General features: G+C 41.6%; 2 protein-coding genes across 7 annotated transcripts in view; both read left to right on the top strand.

The window, feature by feature from the left end:
• The window catches only part of LOC132012179 (ribonuclease inhibitor-like), a 49377-nt gene extending 27390 nt beyond the window's left edge, over positions 1-21987 (top strand). For 4 of the 6 annotated variants that reach the window (XM_059391834.1, XM_059391837.1, XM_059391835.1 and 1 more), the window contains 4 exons: positions 1605-1740; positions 8182-8288; positions 19786-19898; positions 20356-21987. In XM_059391834.1, coding sequence (XP_059247817.1) covers positions 1605-1740; positions 8182-8288; positions 19786-19898; positions 20356-20367 — 368 coding nt within the window. In that variant the 3' untranslated portion in view covers positions 20368-21987. Of the gene's footprint in view, positions 1-1604; positions 1741-8181; positions 8422-19785; positions 19899-20355 lie in introns of those variants that run through there. The other 2 variants (XM_059391840.1, XM_059391836.1) reach the window with 2 other exon arrangements.
• LOC132010170 (ubiquitin-conjugating enzyme E2 G1) lies at positions 3229-5774 on the top strand. Its single transcript, XM_059388099.1, has one exon. The coding sequence runs from the start codon at positions 3350-3352 to the stop codon at positions 3860-3862; it is 513 nt and encodes a 170-aa protein (XP_059244082.1). The 5' UTR covers positions 3229-3349; the 3' UTR covers positions 3863-5774.
• Positions 21988-22335: the final 348 nt, after the last annotated feature.

The raw sequence follows: 22335 nt of genomic DNA, 5'->3' as shown, positions 1-22335 counted from the left end.
CTCTTCCTGCCTCTCTGCCTACTTGTGATCTCTGTCTGTCAAATAAATAAATAAAATCTTAAAAAATAATAATAATAAAAAAGGGGGGGGGAATAAACCCTATCTATTTTATTCAAGCATCCAGCAGATTAGATTTGTAACCAAAGACACCAGTTGAATCTCTTTTTAAAGCATACTTAAAAAACAAAAACAAAAACAAAAAAAAACTGGCAAACTAGAATAGCCCAAAGTCTAGATTTATCACCTTTCCCTAAAAAGTGAGCTCTCTTCCATGACTTGAAAACTTACATCATTAGTTACCATTGACTTCTCTCTCTTCTTGCTCTTCCTACACACTCGTTAGCTTTCTGCTTCAGAAGGACAGTTTTGTTTCTTCTGTTCCCGGTTGGGTTCCCAGCACCTAGGACAGTGCCTGGCATAGAACAGAGCTCAGACAGACATGTTGAATGCTGAATGAATTCAAGTACAAAAAAGTTCTGTCCACCCCTTGGGATTAGGTTCTCAAGTCAGCCTATTTAGGCAAAATTAGCATATAGCTCAGTGATTCTTCACAATCCCTTAAACTGCCCACACAAATATTTAGGGATATGGTTTCTAAGTTCCGTGCAATTTCTTGGCAGCTTTGGAACAGATCATTGTTTGTCAGTTATGCCCCAGATGAAGTTGTCAGCTAGGGTTTAGGGGGTTATATTGCATACAAAGCATATAACTTTGAATATTTGGAGGCCTTTGAGAAGCCATCTGGCTTTGAGACCAGATTCATATCTCTCACACCTACTGAATGGATGAGCTGGCCATTATGTCTGTGGTTGTTTCTCCTTCTCCATCCCCTTCCTGTCTTTTTCTTTGCCAAACTCCTAAACTTGAGCTGGTGTAAATGAAATGTGTACATATGCCATGCTACAGCACTGACACTGAACTTTATGAAAGCTGAATAGACCAGTGGGAGTGAGTCAGACTCCAGGACTACTGACCTCAGTAAGGAAGTCTACAAAGGCAAGTGGGTTCTTTGTCTTTCAAATTTGCCCTTCCAGAGCTCAAAAAATGTGGCAACTTCCACAGACTCTTTTAAAGAGCTGAGTCCCTGGATAAGGACTATCACTTCCCCAGGTTTGGTGGACAGCTCATTTATCTTCTATTGGGAAATTTCTAAAGACATTTGTTTTCCTCTTTAGCCAAAAAGGCAACAATCTAAATCTTAAGTGAGATTTCCTTTGATACAGAGCAATTTGGGGCTTGCTATTATAAAGAATAGAGTATTTTTAAATTTTTTATTTTTTTTTAGATTTTATTTATTTATTTGGCAGACAGAGAGAGAGGGAAGCAGACTCCCCGCTGAGCAGAGAGCCCAATGCGGGACTAGATCCCAGGACCCTGAGATCATGACCTGTAGCCGAAGGCAGTGAGCCACTGAGCCACCCAGGCGCCCTAAAGTATTTTTTTTAAAGGACTCCTTAGATTGTATGTATCTCCTTCACTTTATTGCCAAATGCATCTACTCACACAAGTCAAAGAAGTACAATCTTAAAAAATAAAACTACTTAAGTGGTGGTAAATGGGGGAGCTATTGTCTAAAAATAATAAAAACTATTATTTTCTTATAGGAATCAAGAAAAAAATTAAAGATTTGACTGAAGCTGGTCCTTGGTTAGTGAAGTTGTATCTGGCAGATAACGGCATAGACAGAAGAGGAAAAGAAGGAGGAAATGGCTTGTTGGAATTCACTCAAATTTTAACATGGTGAGTAGAAAAGAGGTTTTATTTGTTCGCCTTCTGAAACTGGGTGCTTGGGTTGAATCATAGGGAAAATGACTTAACTGCAGTTTAATAAAAAGTGATATTTTTAACTTCGAGAGGGAAGCAGTAACCCACTGTGATCTTGGTACATGATCTTAAGGGAAGGCCCGAGATCATAAAAATGGCATGCACACAATTGTCCATGAGCCACAGAGGGACTCCAAAGACCTCACTAGAAGCTCCAATTAATGAAGCTGGCAACTGAGGAAAGGCAGGAATTATGACCTCCAGATATTTCTTCCGTGAAGTCAGCTATGTGACCTAAGGAAGAAAGACAGTCCACTCAAGAGTCAACACTGTTTAGTTTTTGATCACAAAGTTGTCTCAAGCTACTTAGGCAGAAAGACAGAGCTTTTCTCAAAAGCTGCTGGAAAACAAAATGTTTCCTTGCCATATTTATGCTGCAACCTTGGACATCTCTTTGTCCAGCTCTCCTGAATCCCACACCCAGTGGGCCAAACAAGTAAGCATTTGCAGCTCTGTAGGAAAGCTTACTCGGTAGAGGGCTCCAGATTTTCCATCTTAGACAGCAGTACTGAGAGCACCTCAGGGCAATCAAGGGCAATAGAATATAGCTCAGATTCAAGAGTTGAGAGCTTGATCAATAAATGAATAACAAATAAATAAATAATAAATCATAAATCAATAAATAATAAATAACAAATAATAAATAATAAAATATTTATTGTTTTAGAAGAAAAAAGATTCTTTTTCTAATATATTTGTTTTGGAAAGTTGGGAATTTCCAACTTGGATAGCTTGGCTGCTATTTTATAATAGTTCTATTAATAAACTTCATTTTGTTACCCTTTTAATATATTGCTAGATTTAATATGTTGCTGCTATATTATCCTTTTAGTATACTGCTAACATTTTATTAAGGGTTTTCACATCTGTGTTCATCAGGGATATTTGTCCCTACTTTTCTTGTAATGTTTTCCTTTGGTATTGGGATCAAGGTGATTTTGGCCTTATAGAATGAGTTAGGAAGTGTTCCTCCTTTCCTATTTTATGAGAAAACTTGTGTAGAATTGGCATTATTTTACCTTTAAATATTTGGTAGAATTTACCAGTGAAGACACCTGGATCTGGAGTTTTCCTTATGGGAAGATTTTTAACTACAAATTCACTTTCTTTAATAGATAGAAGTCTATTCTGGTTATTTTGGGAGGGGAGTGTTAAGCTTTGGTTGTTTATATCTTTCAAGCAATTTGTTCATTTTGGCTAAGTTTTCAAATTTATTGTCTTAGAGTTGTTCCTAATATTTCTTTCTCGGGGCTGAGGAGGGAAGCGGGCGAGCGGAGTCCCAGTGCGTGCCGCGGCCGCCCGGGCGCCCTCCCCTTCCGGGCGTGAGGCGCTGTGCGGAGCCGAGCCGAGCGGACCCGCGCCGGCAGCGAGGCGCTGCTCCCGCCGCCCCGGCCCGGCCTGCCCCGGCTCCGGCGCTCCCGTCGCGGGGGCCCGCGCTCCTCAGCACCTCCGGCTCCCGGCGCCGCCGCAGCCCGCCCTCGGCCTCCTGGAAGCCCCGGCGCCGGCCCGGGCCCTCGGCGGGAGGATGACGGAGCTGCAGTCGGCGCTGCTGCTGCGGAGACAGCTGGCAGAACTCAACAAAAATCCAGTGGAAGGCTTTTCAGCAGGTTTAATAGATGACAATGATCTTTACCGGTGGGAAGTCCTTATCATTGGTCCCCCTGACACACTTTATGAAGGTGGTGTTTTTAAGGCTCATCTCACTTTCCCAAAAGATTATCCCCTCCGGCCTCCTAAAATGAAATTCATTACAGAGATCTGGCACCCAAATGTTGATAAAAATGGTGATGTATGCATTTCCATTCTTCATGAGCCCGGGGAAGATAAATACGGTTATGAAAAGCCAGAGGAACGCTGGCTCCCTATTCACACTGTGGAAACCATCATGATTAGTGTCATTTCAATGCTGGCAGACCCTAATGGAGACTCACCTGCTAACGTTGATGCTGCGAAAGAGTGGAGGGAAGACAGAAATGGAGAATTCAAAAGGAAAGTTGCCCGCTGTGTAAGAAAAAGCCAAGAGACAGCTTTCGAGTGACATTTGTTCAACAGCTATAACTTCATTATTTCAGGGTCTCCAACTGAGAAACATGGCACTGTTTTCCTGCACTCTACCCACCTATTGCTGGACTTCTGTTGTAACAAGTTGGCGGACACTGGCTGGAGCTGGGCTGCAGTAGAACAAGCCAGTACCGTGCTGACAAGAGCCTAACAAGTGCCAACTTACAGGGGATTGCGCAGTTTGAATTCTCATGAACTGGTTTAGCCTTCAGGAAGACTTGTAAAGACCTGTACATAGCACAACATGATCCGGATAATATATATACCATTCATGTACATCCACCAATACACCTTGTACCAAATAATGCTCTCTTGTAGTAGGACAAGAATCGTGTAAATTCTCAAAGATTTTAGCAGGTTTTCTTTCCCTATTCATTGTTTCTTATCAGTTTTAAAAGACTCCTTAAAGCATGTCAGATGAAAAACAATTAGGATTAAAAGTTTCCATTTAATTTCCTTTAAACCATTGAGGCTTCATTAAACTCTTTTCACTTACTAAAAAAAAAAAAAAAAAAAAAAAAAAAAAATTTCTTTCTCATCCTTTTCCTATCTGGAGGATCTGTAGTGATATCTCCTCTTTTGTGCTTAATATTAATAATTTGTTTTCTCTCTTTTTCCCCAATCAATATGATTAGAATTTTATCAATTTTTTTAAGATTTTATTTATTTATTTGACAGAGAGAAATTACAAGTACACTGAGAGGCAGGCAGAGAGAGAGAAGGAAGCAGGCTCCCTGCTGAGCAGAGAGCCCGATGCGGGACTCGATCCCAGGACCCTGAGATCATGACCTGAGCCGAAGGCAGCGGCTTAACCCACTGAGCCACCCAGGCGCCCGAATTTTATCAATTTTATTGATCCTCTCAAAGAACTTGCTTTTGGTGTTCTGTAGTGTTTTAATTTTTTCTATTTCATTGATTTATACCCTTATTTTTATGGTTTCCTTTATTCTGTTTACCTTGGGTTTAATATACTCCGCTCTTTCTAGTTTATTAAGGTAGAAGCTTAAGTTATTGATTTTAACTTTTCGTTTTTCTCTTTTTTTTAAAAAATATTTTATTTATTTATTTGACAGAGAGAGATGATAAGCATGCAGAGAGGCAGGCAGAGAGGCAGGCAGAGAGAGAGGAGGAAACAGGCTCCCTGCTGAGCAGAGAGCCTGATGCGGGGCTCAATCCTAGGACCCTGAGATCCTGACCTTAGCCGAAGGCAGCAGTTTAACCCACTGAGCCACCCAGGTGCCCCTAACTTTTTGTTTTACTAATGTAAATGGTTATAGTAACACTAAGCACTTTTTCATTGCATCCTGCAAATTTTGATATGTCGTATGTTTTTTAAAGATTTTACTTATTTATTTGTCAGAGAGAGAGAGCACAAGCAGGGGGAGCAGCAGGCAGAGGGAGAAGCAGGCTCTCTGCTGTGCAAGGAGCTGGATTCAGGACTCCATCCCAGGACCCTGGGATCATGACCTGAAGACAGCTGCTTAATCTACTGAGCCACCTAGATGTCCCATGATATGTTGTATTTTTATTGTTATTCAATTCAAACTATTTTCTAATATCCCCTTTGATTTCTTTGACCTATGGGTTATTTAAAAGAGTGCTATTTAGTTTCCACATATTTGTAAAGTTTTCACATATTTTTCTCCGGTTGCTTTTTAATGAAATTATGCTGTGATTAGAGAATATACTTGTTTTATGGACCAGATTATTATCTATCTTGGTAAATGTTCCATGTGCACTTGAAGAATGTATATTCTGCTATATTTGGATAGAATGTTAAAAAATGTCAGTTAGGTCCAGTTGGTTGGCAGCATTGTTATGGTTTTCTATATCTTTACAAATTTTCTGTTTACTTGCTCTATCAATTATAAAAAAAAGGATAATTGTGACTTTGTATCTCCTTGCAGTTTAATCAGTTTTGCTTCATGTATTTTTTAAAAGATTTATTTTATTTATTTTTTAGACAGAAAGAGAGTAGGGGGAGGGGAAGAGGGATAGAGAGAATCTCAAGCAGACTTCCTGAGTGTGGAACCCAATGTGGGGTTCGATCCCAGGACCCCTAGATCATGACCTGAACCAAAATCAAGATCAGATGCTCAACCAACTGAGCTACCTGGGTGCCCCTTGCTGTGTGTGTATATATATATATATATTTTTTTAAGATTTTATTAATTTATTTGAGAGAGAGAGCAAGTGGACACAGAGGGAGAGGGAGAAGCAGAAGCATAGTCCCTGCTGAGCAGCGGGGCTAACACAGGGCTTGATCCCAGGACCCCGGGACTGTGACCTGAGCTGAAGGCAGATGCTTAACAGGCTAACCCACCCAGGCACCCCTGCTTCATATATTTTTAAGATCTGTTGTTAGGTGCAAATCATTTAAGATTAAATCATTTGAAGAATTGACCCTTACTCTCATTATGAAATCGCCAGTAATATTTTCCTCTTATCTCTGGTAATATTCCCTTCTCTGAAATATACTTTGATGAATATTAATATAGCTACTTGAACTTTCTTTGGATTAACATCAGCATGGTATATCTGTTTCTGTCCTTTTATTTTTAACCTATATATATTTTTACAGTAACTTCTCTATAACTCAGTTTCCTCATTTGCAAAAATGGGGATAATAATCAAAAGAGTGTTACAGGGTTAAATTAGATCAGGTGTGTAACATGCTATATACAGTGCAGAGGGCTCCAGATAGCACCTTTACACAAATGGGAAAAAGAGCCCCTCCAGCTAGACAAATTAAAAGAGGCACCACCTCTGGCCATTGAGTCAGAGGAGGTAACCCTTTCTAGTCTTCAGGTCACAGAACTTGGCAAACAGAGCTTGGCAGATTTCAGCCCCACTCACACCTTTGGAGGCCGCCTTGGTACTGGGCACAAGTGCTTACACTTGTGGGTGACCCTGATCACATCTAATGCACAGTGAATGCTCCATCAAACCTTAGCTCATGCGAGGCTGTGTGGTGTAGTGATTAAATCCATGGCCTCCGAAATCAGATGTAGAATTGTTGAGCTGTGCAGTTGTTCTTCAGCACTCTCCCTTCTCCTTCTAGAACCCCTGCTTCCTCCTGAAGCATTCCTGCTTTCACCCATCTTATCTGAAGGAATAGGACATAGGCAGACAGTTCAGGAAGCCGAAGCTAGGCAAGTTCTGATTAGATAGGCTATTTCCTTGGGCGCAAGACCTTTGAGAGGGAGAGTCTGGCAGAACCATTGAGCCCCACCCTTGAATGCTAGCTGCTGAATCAATAGACAGTATGTACAGGAAGAATGACCTTGTATTTACTACTGATTTTAACTGAAATTTTACATTCCCAGCACATGGTAAACTCAAAATCGTTTTACTGAAAGCCATAGGATAATTTCTTTTAGAGCAGAGGCAATGTGTTAAATTCCTTTAATCTCTGCAATGGTAGATCATATGAATTTAGTAAGTGTGCACTCAATATAATAACATCACTGGTACTGCACTTTGCGAGATACTTTCATAGGAATTGTTTCATTCTGTTTTTACCACAACCTTATGAAATATGTAAAAGAGCCAGTTTGGGGCCCAATGTTACAGATGAGGAAGATGGGACCCAAGAGGGCACATGGCCTGCCCATGATTACAAGGTTGACAGGAGGTAGAAGCTGACCAGGAGCCCAGGACTTCACCCTGATTCCATGTCTCCTCATGATGCCAGAAATTCTCTAAGACCAGTTGGTGGGCTGGTGCTAGAGCATGAAGGAATTTTCAATAATCTCAAAGAGATTAGGAAAAAACAATAGATGGAGGTCTCGTTTTTCATAAAGCTAAGCCTACTTAGTTTTAAAAGCTATCCTTTATTCTGAGACTATGCCCTTTCTAATTTTGTGTAAAAATATTTGTTCTTTTAAGTGTTGCTGGGTGAGAACTGTTATTTGTTTGATGTATTAAAAGTTGTCAGGCCAGTCACCCCAAGCTTTTTGACATTTTACTGGTGTGCAAAATCCACAAAGACTGGGAAGCCCTGTGCAATACCACACCATATTTCTGGATAAATAAATGAATGGAAGCTGTGAGGCAACTTAAAGTCTTTATCCCACCAATTGACTTAGGAGAGAGGTGTCCAAACTAGAGAGATTAAATTGGAGAAGTCTGCATTCAGTTTCAAATTGGGTCAGTGTATCATCATTAAAAGGGGGCATCAAGCAAAGTGTTGAGGACCTAAGAAAAGAGATCAGACTCCAAAGTAAGTGGACTGAGTTTCTTTGAGTGACTGTGCTCGGCAAGATGCCATTCTGATTTGTCATTTTCTTTGGCCAGCCTGATCACATACTCTGCTCACTTAAGGGAAATTGACCTCAGAAACAATGTCCTGGGAGAGATGGCTGCTGCTGACATACTTGAAGCACTGAGAGCCAGAAAGACAGGTACAGAGTGTGGTTTGTGTTCCCTTCCACTTGTCCATATCTACTCACCCCTAAATGCTATATTGCTCATAGCTTGCTCTACTTTTCTCATCAAATAACTGGCCTGAGCTATGTGATGACCAGGAGCACTGTCATAAGCCACCTACCCTTATGTCCATTTACTCCATGATTTGCACAGAGTTCAAGAACTTTTCTGATGTCATTGGTTGTCTTTGACCTAAGCACAGTAGTCTCCCCTTATGCATGGGGAACATGTTCCAAGATCCCCAGTGGATGCCTGAAACTGCAGATAGGACCAAACTGTACATATACTGTGGGGTTTTTTTTTCCTATACAAGCATACTTATGAGAGTTTAACTTATAAATGGGCACAGTAAGAGATTAACAATAATAAATAGTAATCTAGAATACTTATGACAGTATACTATAATAAAAATTGGTGAATGTGGTCTCTCTCTCAAAATATCTTACTGCACCGTACTCGCTCTTCTTCTTGTGATGATGAACAATGACAAAACCTGCATGAGGAGATGAAGGGAGGGGAATGACACCATGGCGCTATGGTACTACTGACCTTCTGATGATTCCGCAGAAGGAAGACCATCTGCTTCCTGACCATGGGTAACAGGAGCTGTGGAAAGAGAAAACACAGATTAGGGGTGGGCTGCTGTAAGCAATATTATCTGAGGGACCCTCTCCTATTCTCTATTCTCCCCCGCAACCCAACCTGCAGATATTTTTCCAGACAGCAATTGGAAAACTCAATCAACATCCTTACAAGATTCTGACTCGCTTGCTGGACCGTCAAAGATTGCTTAATTGTGATTGACATCAGGAGAGTATGAATGGTCCCTTATGACCATGTTATCCTTTGAAAATGAGAGAATCACCTATGGAATGAGTTATTTATTTAACATGGGCTAACCCTGCCCTCCTGCTTTCATTAATATGCATGACCAGAATTAACGATAGCCGTTCTCATTGCTGATAGAAGAGGAAGGCAGCATTTCCAATAAAGCTCAGGGTCACCTGGGTGGCTCAGTGGGTTGAGCCTCTGCCGTCAGCTGAGGTCATGTTCTTTCAGGGTCCTGGGATGGAGCCCCGCATTGGGTTCTCTGCTCAGCAGGGAGCCTGCTTCTCCCTCTCTCTGCCTACTTGTGATCTCTCTCCCTCTCTCTGTCAAATAAATAAATAAATAAACAAATGGGGGAGAGACTTATATAAGACTGATAAATCACAAACCCGTACGCTTGAAACCAGTAATATATGTTAATTAATTGAATGTGAATTTTTAAAAAGGCAAGGAAGAGGGACGCCTGGGTGGCTCAGTTGGTTGGACCACTGCCTTCGGCTCAGGTCATGATCCCGGAGTCCCGGGATCGAGTCCCGCATCAGGCTCCCAGCATCATGGGGAGTCTGCTTCTCCCTCTGACCTTCTCCTCGCTCATGCTCTCTCTCATTGTTTCTCTCTCTCAAATAAATAAATAAAATCTTAAAAAAAAAAGGCAAGGAAGAAATTTTGTCATTATCTGGCAAGTTACATAGAGAGAATTAAGTAGTAAAAGCATTGGATTGGTCTTTATCATTTCTTTGATAAAATGACTTTAGAGACATGGCATAGTTTTAGATTGCATTTTTTTTTCTAACAGTGCCAGGTTTGTTTGTTTTAAGATTTTATTTATTTGACAGACAGAAATCACAAGTAGGCAAGCAGAGAGAGAGGGAAAGGCAGGCTCCCTGCAGAGCAGAGAGCCCAACTCGGGGCTCGATCCCAGGACCCTGGGATCATGACCTGAGCCAAAGGCAGAGGCTTTAACCCACTGAGCCACCCGGGGGCCCCCTAACACTGGCAGTTTTAAAGAGAAGAATTATAACATCACTGTCTACTGTGATTTCATTAATATGCATGACTGCCATTTTTTAAAAAAGATTTTATTTATTTATTTGACAGACAGAGATCACAAGTAGGCAGAGAGGCAGGGAGAGAGAGAGGGAAGCAGGCTTCCTGCGGAGCAGAGAGCCCGATGCGGGGCTCGATCCCAGGACCCTGAGATCATGACCCGAGCCGAAGGCAGCAGCCCAAACCACTGAGCCACCCAGGTGCCCCATGTGTTACCATTTTTAAACTAAAACCACTGCATCATCATTTCTTCACAGCCAACCAAATGATCCCAAGATTTTTGAACTATCCCTTTATTTTGGAGAAACAGAACATCTACTTCTAGTCTACTTCAGTTGAAGTCAAATGCAATGGAATTACTGCTCTAAAATGAATTTAAATTAGACTTTAAGCTCAATAGGCTGAAAGCAGGTTAGTGAATTCATTTGATTTTCCTTAGCACCGTGGTCACTTTCTCACCATACCCTGTGGTGGAAGACTTTATTAACGGCTGCAGGCAATTTTCAGTCATTACTGTAGTGAGTGCTAATGATGGACAGTCTCAGCTGATTTGACAGAAAATGGTTCTCATCAAGTACTTATTTGGGGCTTGCTTAGTAAATGGTTCAATTTGTGTGAATGGGGAAGATGATTATGAAATACCCACCTGAAAATATAGCTTCTCGTTTAAAAAGCACTTAAAAACAATGTATAGTTCAGAAAAGCATTTCTCCCCCAAATACGGTAGTATAATTCATGAGTAGCTTGAATGCATCCACATTTTGAACCAAAATAATTATGGCATGTTTCTGATGGAACACTTAAGATCATTAGTTTGAACACCAAGAAAGACTCTTCAAAATGGAGTTAGCTGATTGGATTCTACAGGGAAATCTCTTGCCATTTAGCCTTAATGGCATCCTTTTAAACATTAAAAGCAATTAGTAATATCAGTGATTATAGAACTAATGTTCTTCTTTTGATTGCTTATGTGTTCTTATAATTTGCAAGTTAACAGGCTAATTTCTAATCCTAATTCTATTTCTTTCATTAAATCCAAATTAACAGCACAAAGACATTTATTTGTCTACCAAGGAATTCTTAATGAACTACCTTTAATGATGGAAAACACACAAATAATGAAAGCTTTCGCAGAAACATCAGCAAAGTCACTTGGTTTTTTTTTTTTTTTTTAAGATTTTATTTATTTATCTGAGAGAAAAAGAGATAGCGACAGAGGTAGCAAGAAAGGGCAGGAGTGTGGTGGGGAGGGAGAAGCAGGTTCTCTGCTGAGCGGGGAGCACAATGAGGGGCTCAATCCCAGGACCCTGAGATCATGACCTCAGCCAAAGGCAGACGCTTAAGTGACCGAGCCACACAAGCACCCAGCAACCTCACTTGTTACCAATTAAAAAAAAAAAAAAAAAGTTTAGCAGAGGGAAAAACTGCTGTTTACATTTTATAGGGTTGCTTTTTTAATTTAAAAGAAAAAAACAATGGAAGACTTCAGGATCAATTCATTTATCCATTCTTATTTATTTATTTCAACATTAATTTATTAAATGCTGTAGAACAAGGCAAAGGGGGCCCACAGTGATTACTGAGCCAAATGCAAACAGGCTCATTAAATGACCTGGCTTGAAATAGCCATAGGCACTAGCTGACCTATTATAAACAGGCACAGGTCCTAAAATTTAAATAAAGGGACAATTCCGTAGTTCCTTGCCTCCCCACTCTGCCCTGTAACTGTGGCCCCTCACCACCGCCTCATAGCAGACAGTCCTTTGCTGTCCTGTCCACTGCTTTTATCTCTTTTATTCTACCTTCGGTGAATTCTTTCACCATCTGTGTTGCCAGCCTCCACCCAACCAGAGCACCCAATCAGGACACCCCACAAATGCCAGGCCTTGTTTGAGTTGAGCAGTGACTCCCTGCTTTCATGGATCTGACTTCCTAGTGGATGACAGACAGTAAACCAACTATATAGAGAAGTGAAATATATATTATTGTATATCATTTGGAGATCATCCTTAAGGGAAAAAATAAAGCAAGAAAGGGAGATAAAGCATGTATGTCAGGGGATGGGGAGTTTAGTTGAGGTAGCCAGAGAAGACTGTATTAAGAAGAAATGTTTAAGTAAAGACAGGAAGGTGTGCGGGAGCAAGCCACATAGATATCTGGGAAAAGAGCAGTCCAGGTAAGCAGAGCAGCAGGTGCAAAGGTTTATGGCAGGAGACCAGCTGATGTGTTCTATTTTTTTGGTAAAGATTTTATTTATTTATTTATTTATTTATTTTAAACAGTATTATTATTTATTTGTTTATTTGACAGACAGAGATCACAAGTAGGCAGAGAGGCAGGCAGAGAGAGAGGAGGAAGCAGGCTCCCTGCCACGCAGAGAGCCTGATGCGGGGCTCGATCCCAGGACCCTGGGGTCATGACCTGAGCTGAAGGCAGAGCCTTTAACCCACTGAGCCACCCAGGCACCCCAAGATTTTATTTGACAGAGAGAGATCACAAGTAGGCGAAAAGGCAAGCAGAGAGAGAAAGAGGAGGAAGCACTTCCCTGCCACACAGAGAGTCCGATGCAGGGTTCAATCCCAGGACCCTGAGATCATAACCTGAGCTGAAGGCAGAGGCTTAACCCACTGAGCCACCCAGTCACCCCAGCTAGTGTGTTCTAAAGCCAGCGTGGAAGCCAGTATGGCTGGAGTGGAGTGAGAAAGAATGGGAGGGTCATAGGACAAACAAATTCCAAGAAGCAAGCATGGAGAGCAGGGGGCCTTTCTAGGCAATTATGAGGACCGTGGTTTTTAACTTTACTGAGATGGAAAAGCATTGGAGAATTTTGAGAGGAGACCAGATCTGACCCACATCTTAACAGGATTACTCCAGGTCTAAGTTGAAAACAGATTTGAGAAGAGGGTAAAAGAAGGAAGACCAGTTAGGGAGTGGTCTCTGGAAAAATTAAACAGAGCCTTTCAGCAGACCCAGGACAGGCAGCATGGCGGAGACTGAGGGTGGAATAAACTAAAAAGAGGAGGATTAGGGAAAATTCTACACACTGAACACTTGGGACTCACTTGGGACTCAGCCTTTCCCATTGCCTGAGCCACCTTTGTCTGCCCTGCTTCTGGAGGCTCATAGCCATATAGAAGACTGGGGTGTTCTTTTTATTTATTAATTTATTTACTTTGAGAGAACATGCACAAGAGAGCAAGTGTGGGGGGGGGTAGGCAGAGAGAGAGGGGGAGAGATTATCTCAAGCCAGCTCCATGCCCAGCATGGAGCCCGACACAGGACTTGATCTCACAACCCTGAGATCATGACCTGAGCCAAAATCAAGAGTCAGATGCTTAACTGTCTGAGCCACCCAGGCGCCTCTGGGGTATTCTTTGATAAACTGAGTAGCCCCAGAGAAAGGAACAACAGATGCTGACCCCTGGCCATGCCCTCTTCATTCAAAGAAGCCCAGCAGGGAAGCAAGCCCTACTCAGACAGAGGAGCTTCCCGTCAGCCATTGACTGTGAACAAAAATCTGAGAATCTCCAGACACTTCACGCAAGTCTTCAACATAGGAAACCAAGCCTGAAACACAGAGACAAAGAGAACTCTGAAGATACAGAGACAATACAGAAAATTAAAAAAAAAAAGAAAGAAAGAAAGAAAAGAAATTAGTTAAAACTTCTCCAGGAAACAGAAGAGAATGCATCTGTAAAACAACAGGATGCTAGGAAAAAAGAATAATTGGAAAAATAAGAAAAAGCTCTTGGCAAATAAAAATGATAGCCAAAATAAAAATTTCAAAACCAACTGTGAAGGATGAAGTCAAGCAAGTCTTTAAAAAATAGAACGAAAAATTGGTGAGACTATATGAGACAGGGTCAATCTGTGAACGCCAGCATTGAACTCATAGTTCAGAAGGAGAGAGCAGAGAAAAGCAGGGAGAGGCCATCGTCAAATAATTGTCAAATACATCAGGAACTTTCCCTGAACGAACAGACATAAATCTGCATGTTGAAAGAGCCCACTGAGTGCCCAGCAACAGTGAATGATAAATGCTATTTCACCATGGCATTCAGAACACTAGGAACAAAGGGGAGAATCCAACAACTTACAGCTAAATACCGTGTATTCTATACGAAGGACTGGGACTCAGAAGGACATCAGATTTCTGACCGGACGCTAGAAACTATGGGAGGCTGACATGACAACTCTGTGAGAGCTCTATACATTTCCAACTCCTAACCAAGTATGAGGATGAAATAAAGAGGTCTTTAGTGCACAAGAACTCAAACTGTGTGCCTCCTGTTTCCTAGGAAGCTCCCGGAGAACACATTTGAGCAAAATAAGAGTAAACCACAAAGATGAAGAATGGAGAATCCTGAAATCAGGAGAACCAGTACAGAAAATTGGAAAGGGAATCCCAGATGATGTTTGAGGGTCAGAATGAGTCCAAATTGGAGCCAGAAAATAGAACACTCCAGAAAGGAGGGACACTGCAATAAAAACTGAATAGAGCATTGGGCATACTTAAGTATTTTGCAAGAAATATGGGTGTATGGCAAAGAAAAGAAATTGGGGGAAATTCTTAGAATAGGTACACAGAAAACAGTGCAAAGGAAAAAGACAATTATTAACTCAGAAGAAAGTCATGTAAGTGGGGCACCTGGCTGGCTCAGTAAGTACAGTGTGTGACTCCTGATCTTGGAGTTGTACATTCAAGCTGGGTATAAAGATTACTTAAAAATAATCTTAAAAAAAAAGTTATATAAGAAAGGGAAATACTGTGAACAAAATGTATATGACCATACCAGTCAATACACCAAGTGTTGATTTAACTAAAAATTGTGCAATATCACTATTGGGAGGTTTGGTGAGAGGAAGTGATAGCAGTCAATATATAAAATTTTTACTGGAGGGGCTCCTGGGTGGCTCAGTTGTTAACTGTCTGCCTTTGGCTTAGGTCATGGTCCCAGAGTCCTGGGATCAAGCCCTGCTTTGCGGAAAGCCTGCTACACCCTCTCCCACTCCCCCTTCCTGTGTTCCTTCTGTCACTGTCTCTCTCTCTCTGTCAAATAAATAAATAAAGTCTTAAAAATAAATAAATAAAATAAATTTTTACTGGAAATGTCAATAATATAAAACAATTTGTTTGAAATAGGCAGTAAATCTCATGAAAAACAGATGAGTGAGTTAAAAGTGGTTGTCTCTGGAAAAAAAGACTGGGGATGTTGAGGCAAAAGGCAAGGGTCTGTTGCTTTTCATTATAAACTTTTTAGCCCTGTTTAATTTTTTAGCTATAAGTATGCATTACTTTGTTTATATTTTAAGAGAATTGAAAACTTGATAGCTTTCTACCATGTGATTTATTGTTATGTAATTCCATGTCAATATCTAAAACCATCTTTTTAAAAAGATTTTATTTGAGAGAGAGAGAGCGAGCGCACTAGTGGGGTAGGGGCAGAGAGACAAGCAGACTCCCCACTGAGTGTGGAGCCTGACTTGGGGCTCAATCCCAGGACCCTGAGGTCATGACCTGAGCTAAAGGCAAATGCTTAACCCACTGAGCCACCCAGGGAGTCCAATATCTAATACTATCTTAAGTCACCTTAGCTTCCACCAAGGAGTTGGAGGCCTCACACACTCTATAGAATGTTTATGAATGGCTAGAGTTTCATAAAGAAGTGAAAAAGATGACCAGAAGTATGGTGTTAGGGAACATGACTGTCTTTTGTGGGTGTGGCTGTCGCATAACTCCTCTGAGACCTCCAGCAGGCCCCCGTACCACACTACTGGCCCCCTGTCAGGTGGTTTCCAGCCCCCAACACTCCTCACAGCCTGAGCATCTCCCTCCTGACTGTCACAGTGGTCAAGACTTTGGGCCTTGTTTTCTTTTTGAAATTCCTGTCTTCCTCTACATTTGAACCTGTCTTCGTTTTTTCAACTCTGAGCTTTGTTTTTCTCCCTGGCTATGATTTCTTCCTATTTGCTGTTGAATTCTGCCTCAGTTAGAGGTGCTATTTGGCTACCTGGAACAGGACCAGATATAGGGGCTTCATCAGCTAGCAGAGGACTGAGCCGGTGTAGACCCGTCCTGGCATCATGCCTTTCTCTTTCTCCACCATCAGCCTTAGCAGATGGTTTATATCCTCATAGCTGTAGGTGGCTGCTTCACTGCAAGCCTCCCGTCTTCATTCCAGACCAGAAGAAGGAAGGGACAAGGAGAAAGTACTGGTACCTCTATGAGGAAGTCTCAGAAATCCCCCAGCACACCTATGCTTATTTCCAGCTGGTCAGAAGCACGTCACATACCCATCCCTAATTTTTAGCTTGGCACATTGCTACCCTAAGAAAAATCTGAGCTCTGTTAGAAAATAAGTTCAGAAAAGATATTAGTCAGGAAATTACAAGTACTTGGCTCAAGCTCCTTTAGATTATGATCAATAGGTCAGCTGGTCTACACCAGACCTGGCCAAAGGCCTTTGAAGCCAGTAACCCCTCCAGAGTGGCCCAAGTGAGACACCAGGGTCTTTATTAGACATTCCACATGCCCCTCAAGTCACCTAGCAGACCTCTATCTGTATAACCTTCTGCTCTATAAGGAATCACGGAAGACACTGGGGCAAAATTAGACCCAGGAAACATGAGTGCTTCTCAATCTAGGCACAGCCCTGGGAGACTATTGCCTTAAATTTTATTACGGCCCGGCCCCACCCTGAAGTATCAGAGCAATGTTTCCCCCACAACCACGCCTTTTTTGTGTGATGACCCACAGGAATGACCCTTGGACTAGAATGATCACACCAAGTACCAGTAAGTACTGCTCACCGGAGGAAAACATCCAAATAGCGCTTATCTTCCAGGCACATATGTACCACCCAAGTCCTCAGTGACACAGTTTCTGGCCCTTTCTAAGTCCTGAAATTATGAGCTATATTGTCTTACACCCCCAGGTCACTTACCCATTTTCATCCATCTTACCCTCCACTACCCTTTACTGCGCCCAGCCTGATTTTTTTTCCCACATCCCTACAACCATTTTCATATTTCAACTTCAACTGATCCTTTAGAGGGTCAGGCAGTACTATTTTTAAATACTTATTTATAGTACATGCAGTACTATATTTAAGGTTCTTATTTTTCCTCTCCACCATATTTCCTACTTACCTTCCTGCTTCTGGCTTCTTCCTGGTGTATCCTGACCCCCAAAAACTACAGCCTGGGGCCCCTGGGGCCCTGCAGGCAGGACCCGGCCATCTGCCTGGATGAGAAACAAGAAGGGGGAGAAGGGCAAGTGCCATGGGAAATAACAGAAGGATGGGTTGACACAGGCTCTGTGAATGGCATGCTAGGTATTTGAGTCTTATTATTCTGATCCCAGTTTTGATGTGTGGGAGTAAGTTTCCCACACACCACCAAGCAATTCCCAAATACTAGCTGGGTGGCCTACAGTTCAACTCCATTCTGACCCTACCTACCAGGAGCTTAGCATCAGATTCCACAGGTTAAGGGCTCAGTCCCACAAGACTGTCCCCTCCCTACCACCACCACATCGGACATCAATAGCAAGTCCATATTGCTACCTGGGCTTCTGACTGACTGGCCATAAAGCTGAGGTTCTCATGAGCCCCTCCTTGGGTTTGATTAATTGGCTAGAATGGCTATAATGACCCAGGAAACCATGATTGGCTGGGTTATCATAAAGGATACAAATCAATAGACAGATGAAGAGATACCAAGGGTGAGGTCTTGAACAAAGCAGCTCTGTCCTCATGGAGTTTGGAGCCCAGCATGGTGGCACCTGGAAGGATTCCAGGCTTCCCAACCGGGAAGCTCTTAGAATCCCATCCTTCAGATTTTTATGGAGGCTTTATTACGTAGGCATGGATGATTAAATCATTGGCCAATGGTGATTGATTCAACCTCCGGCCCCTTTCCCCTCCCCGGACAATCAGGGTTAGAGAAAGCTCTAACATTCCCTCTATGGTTGGTTTCCCTGGCAACCAGCCCCATCCTTAGGTGCTGTCCAAAAGTCTCCTCATTAACATAAACTCAGGTGTGGTGGAAAGGGGCTTGTTAAGAATTACGAGGCATCCATTTCAACTTTACCGCTCTAAGGCATTTTAAGGAACTGAGAACAAGGGACCAAATATTATATTTAAGTTTTCTTTTTTTTTTTTTTTAGATTTTATTTATTTATTTGACAGAGAGAGATCACAAGTAGGCAGAGAGGCAGGCAGAGAGAGAGAGAGAGAGAGAGGAGGAAGCAGGCTCCCCGCTGAGCAGAAAGCCTGATGCGGGACTCGATCCCAGGACCCTGAGATCATGACCTGAGCCGAAGGCAGTGGCTTAACCCACTGAGCCACCCAGGTGCCCTTAATATTTAAGTTTTCTTTTAAAAAAAAAATCCGGTGGAGTTAACATGGAGTGTTCTATTAGCTTCAAGTGTACATTACTCAGTGTTCATCGTGGTAAGTATACTCTAAACCCCATCACCTGTTTTACCCATCCCCCACACACACCTAAGAGACCAAAAGACGCTCCCATTTCTCTTATTGATCAGGAAATTCCAAAGGTGTGGGAACCAGGAACCCTGGACAAAGACCAAATATATATGGGAAATCTGAATAATCCAAATATATATTTCCTAGAAATCACAATATTGCTGGATTGTATTGGAAAATCAATGAGAAATCTTGGTTTCAAGTGCTACAAGACCAACATAAACTGATCTAAGTACACACACACCAAACTGTTGACCCATAGTATTACTAGAAGTCCAGGGGTGGTTCTAGCTACAGATCCAGCTGGATTTAGCGGTTCAAGTAACGCTACCTACCTTCCTCTCCTGGAAGTTCTGCTTGTGCTAACTTCATTCTCAGGCAGATAAAGCAATAAAGCAATATAGTCTGCTTGTGCTGACTTTATTCCCACACAGTGGCATTTTGGGCAGCACAGGCCATAAGTTTACATTGTACCAGTTTAATCTCAAGAAAGCGCCTTTCTCCTGATTTCACAGGACCATCATGAGTCACATGCACACCTGTTAACCAATTGCTGTGTCAGGGAGAGTAAATCCGCTAATTCACCAGATCCGGGTTATGTGCCCATCCACCCCTGGAGCACAGGGGAGTGGAACCCCAAAGTAAACTCAAGATTCTGTTCCAGAAAGAAGCTAAAATAAATGCAAGCTGGACAAGTAAAACCAAGAGAGGTCCAGTGAAGATGAAGAGTCAGTAAAGTATTAGAGGTGATGAATGACAAGATAAGAGTTTCACTTTCAGATGATTAATCTGGAAGTAGATTGCAGGATGGATTTGGGGGGCGGGGAAGTCTGAAGCGATGAAGACCAGTTGGAAGATTTCTACAATTACCCAGGTTAACATGTGAATTTAGGAATGGGAAAGAAAGGACTGGAATGAGAAGTTATTATAGAAATAAATTGTTATGGATCACTCACATCAAGAAGATATAGGCAAAAGGTATTAGGTGAGAGGAAAGTTGCCCAGTTCATAAGAATGTGGGAGAATGCCCCTCTCAGAAGCTAAAACCCAATCCATCAAATGGAGTTGTGAGATATCCTACTGATTTACTACTATGTTCTTCCCCTCTCAGGTAAACTCCCAGTCTTAAAAATTACAGTCACTCCTCAAATGTCTTCTGATACCTTCAGATCTATTTGGAAAAATAGCAGGAAATCTAGGATTACCAGTAAAAAGAAGAAGAAGGTATGCTCTTGGATGTCTGTGTCTGTGAGTTGCATCCACCAGGGGAGTTTGTGGATGGACCCTGGGCACTAAATTGGGGTAGTTGCCAACCCCAGCAGATTTTGCACTTGATAAAATCATGAGAATTTTGGTTCTAGGTAACAGTATCCCAAACCATCAGTCTATTCTAATGGATGATTGTATCAAAGGACAAGTAGTAGGAAAAAACATAGTTCCCTCAAAGGTTGGTGCAAACCTTGTCTCCTCTCTTCAACTTTTCCACCCTCCCCTCCCCCCACAATCCTGGTACCTGTTAGCTTATTGTGGATTTGAAATGGTGAATTTACCTGAACTATTTATGAAACATGTGGGATCTATTAGGTGGTAGTGCTTTATATATGTTCACTCTCTATTGTATGAAGTTGAACTTCCTTTTTTCTTTTTATAATTTATGAATGTTGTGTTCATTATTTCACAGGGTAAAAACTGAATATGGACGCTCTATATCTTTATGGATGCTCTCTGTTTCCATGGCCAACTGAACATGTGTAGAAAGATCTTGATTATTCTATAAGAAGAGTTTTCACTGGAGGGGCACATGGGTGGCTCAGTGGGTTAAGCCTCTGCCTTAGGCTCAGGTCATGATCTCAGTGTCCTGGATTTGAGCCCTGTCAGGCTCTCTGCTCAGCAGGAAGCTTGCTTCTTCCTCTCTCTCACTCTCTGCCTGCCTCTCTGCCTCTTGCGATCTCTGTCTGTCAAATAAATAAACAAAATCTTTAAAAAAAAAAAAAAAAAGAGTTTTCACTGGAGCCAAGCCCCTTTAATGTTATAAAATTTGAAGACTAATTTATGAAAGTTCAAAGTAGTGTTAACCCTATTATGCTCGTCATTTTCTAAAATGTGGGTTTCCCAGCTGGCCTTAGTGAAAATAGGTAGAATTCTTCTCTGGTGCTTCTTATGTGCATGTGAAATGTAAAAGTTGAAGGAAGTCATGATCTTTATCTAAGAAACATTTTTCTTTCATGAGTATATTTATAGTTGAGAACAATAAGAGTATTTGGACATAACCACTTTCTGAAAGATGACATCCCCCCAAATGGGGATCTTCCACAAATGAGGAAACTTCTAATCACTTTAATCACTGCCCCCTCCACCCCAAATGAAGATGTCTGGTTGACTGATATATGGATGATAAATTGGATTAGCTGAAAGTTATATGCCATGACAATATGGTGCAGGGATGGAAAGTGTGGACTGGGGAAAGAAATGGGCTGGAATTCTCTGTGGAAAACTGCTGCTTTCCAGGTGTGTGACATTGGCCAACTCAGTTAACCTCACTGAGCCTCAGTTCTCCCTGATAAGATACAGATAGAATAGCACCCGTCTTGTATGGTGAGCCCTGAGTGAGATGACACATGTCAAGCATTTTTGGACAATATTGTTTCATAGTAGTACATGCTCAAATATAAATATTAGTGGCAGTTATTGTTGATGTTAGAATTGAGTGACTCCAGTTATTTCACTTGGAAAAGCTACACAAGAAAGATAAAAAAGAAGAAGAAAAGACTTAAGACCTTTCCATTTTGAAGTAAAAAAAAAAAAACAACCCCCACAAAAAGCCAGTCTGTTGGGGTGCCTGGCTGGCACAGTCAGTAGAAATGTGACTCTTGATCTCAATGCTGTGAGTTCAAGCCCCACGTTGGGTGTGGAGCCTACTCAAAATAAAAAGTAAAAAAAAGACCTGGGGCGCCTGGGTGGCTCAGTGGGTTAAAGCCTCTGCCTTTGGCTCAGGTTATGATCTCAGGGTCCTGGGATGGAGCCCCGCATCGGGCTCTCTGCTCAGCGGGAAGCCTGCTTCCTCCTCTCTCTCTGCCTGCTTCTCTGCCTGCTTGTGATCTCTGTCTGTCAAATGAATAAATAAAATCTTAAAAAAAAAAAAAGACCTGTACCCCTGAAACAAATAATACATTATATGTTAATAAAAAATAAAGAAATGAATGTATATTTTTTTAAAAAGCAAGACTGTCATTCATATTATGTACAAATCAAGTTCTGGCAAATCTGTGGAACCAAACTATCTGTGAAAGTGAGGATGTTTATAGTAAATTGTGTTCAGCCTTTAATATCTTATTATCTAGCTAGGAAGACAGGATCCTCGCATGTTAAAAATAAACAATAACAGAGTATGAGAATTGAAATAATATAAAGTCTTCAGAACTTGTATATGCAATGTATGAGGCCTCCTGAGAAACTGTACCTGCTTTAAAAAAAAAAAAAAAAGGACCTTTTTGAAATTTGCCCCAGACATCCTCTCTGTGGGAGCGTAAAATCTGTGTGCCTCTTTACAAGTCTTTTGACATGGTCTATCAAAGTGAAAAATACATAACTTTTGACCTAGGTATTTGAGAAATTTATTTTACAAATGTTCTCTCACACACGTGTAAGCAAATACTTATAA

This window comes from Mustela nigripes, chromosome 2, assembly GCF_022355385.1.
Source record: "Mustela nigripes isolate SB6536 chromosome 2, MUSNIG.SB6536, whole genome shotgun sequence".
NCBI classification, from domain to species: domain Eukaryota; kingdom Metazoa; phylum Chordata; class Mammalia; order Carnivora; family Mustelidae; genus Mustela; species Mustela nigripes.
The sequence above is the reverse complement of the archived record's forward strand: the minus strand, read 5'-3'. Positions and strand labels throughout refer to the sequence as shown.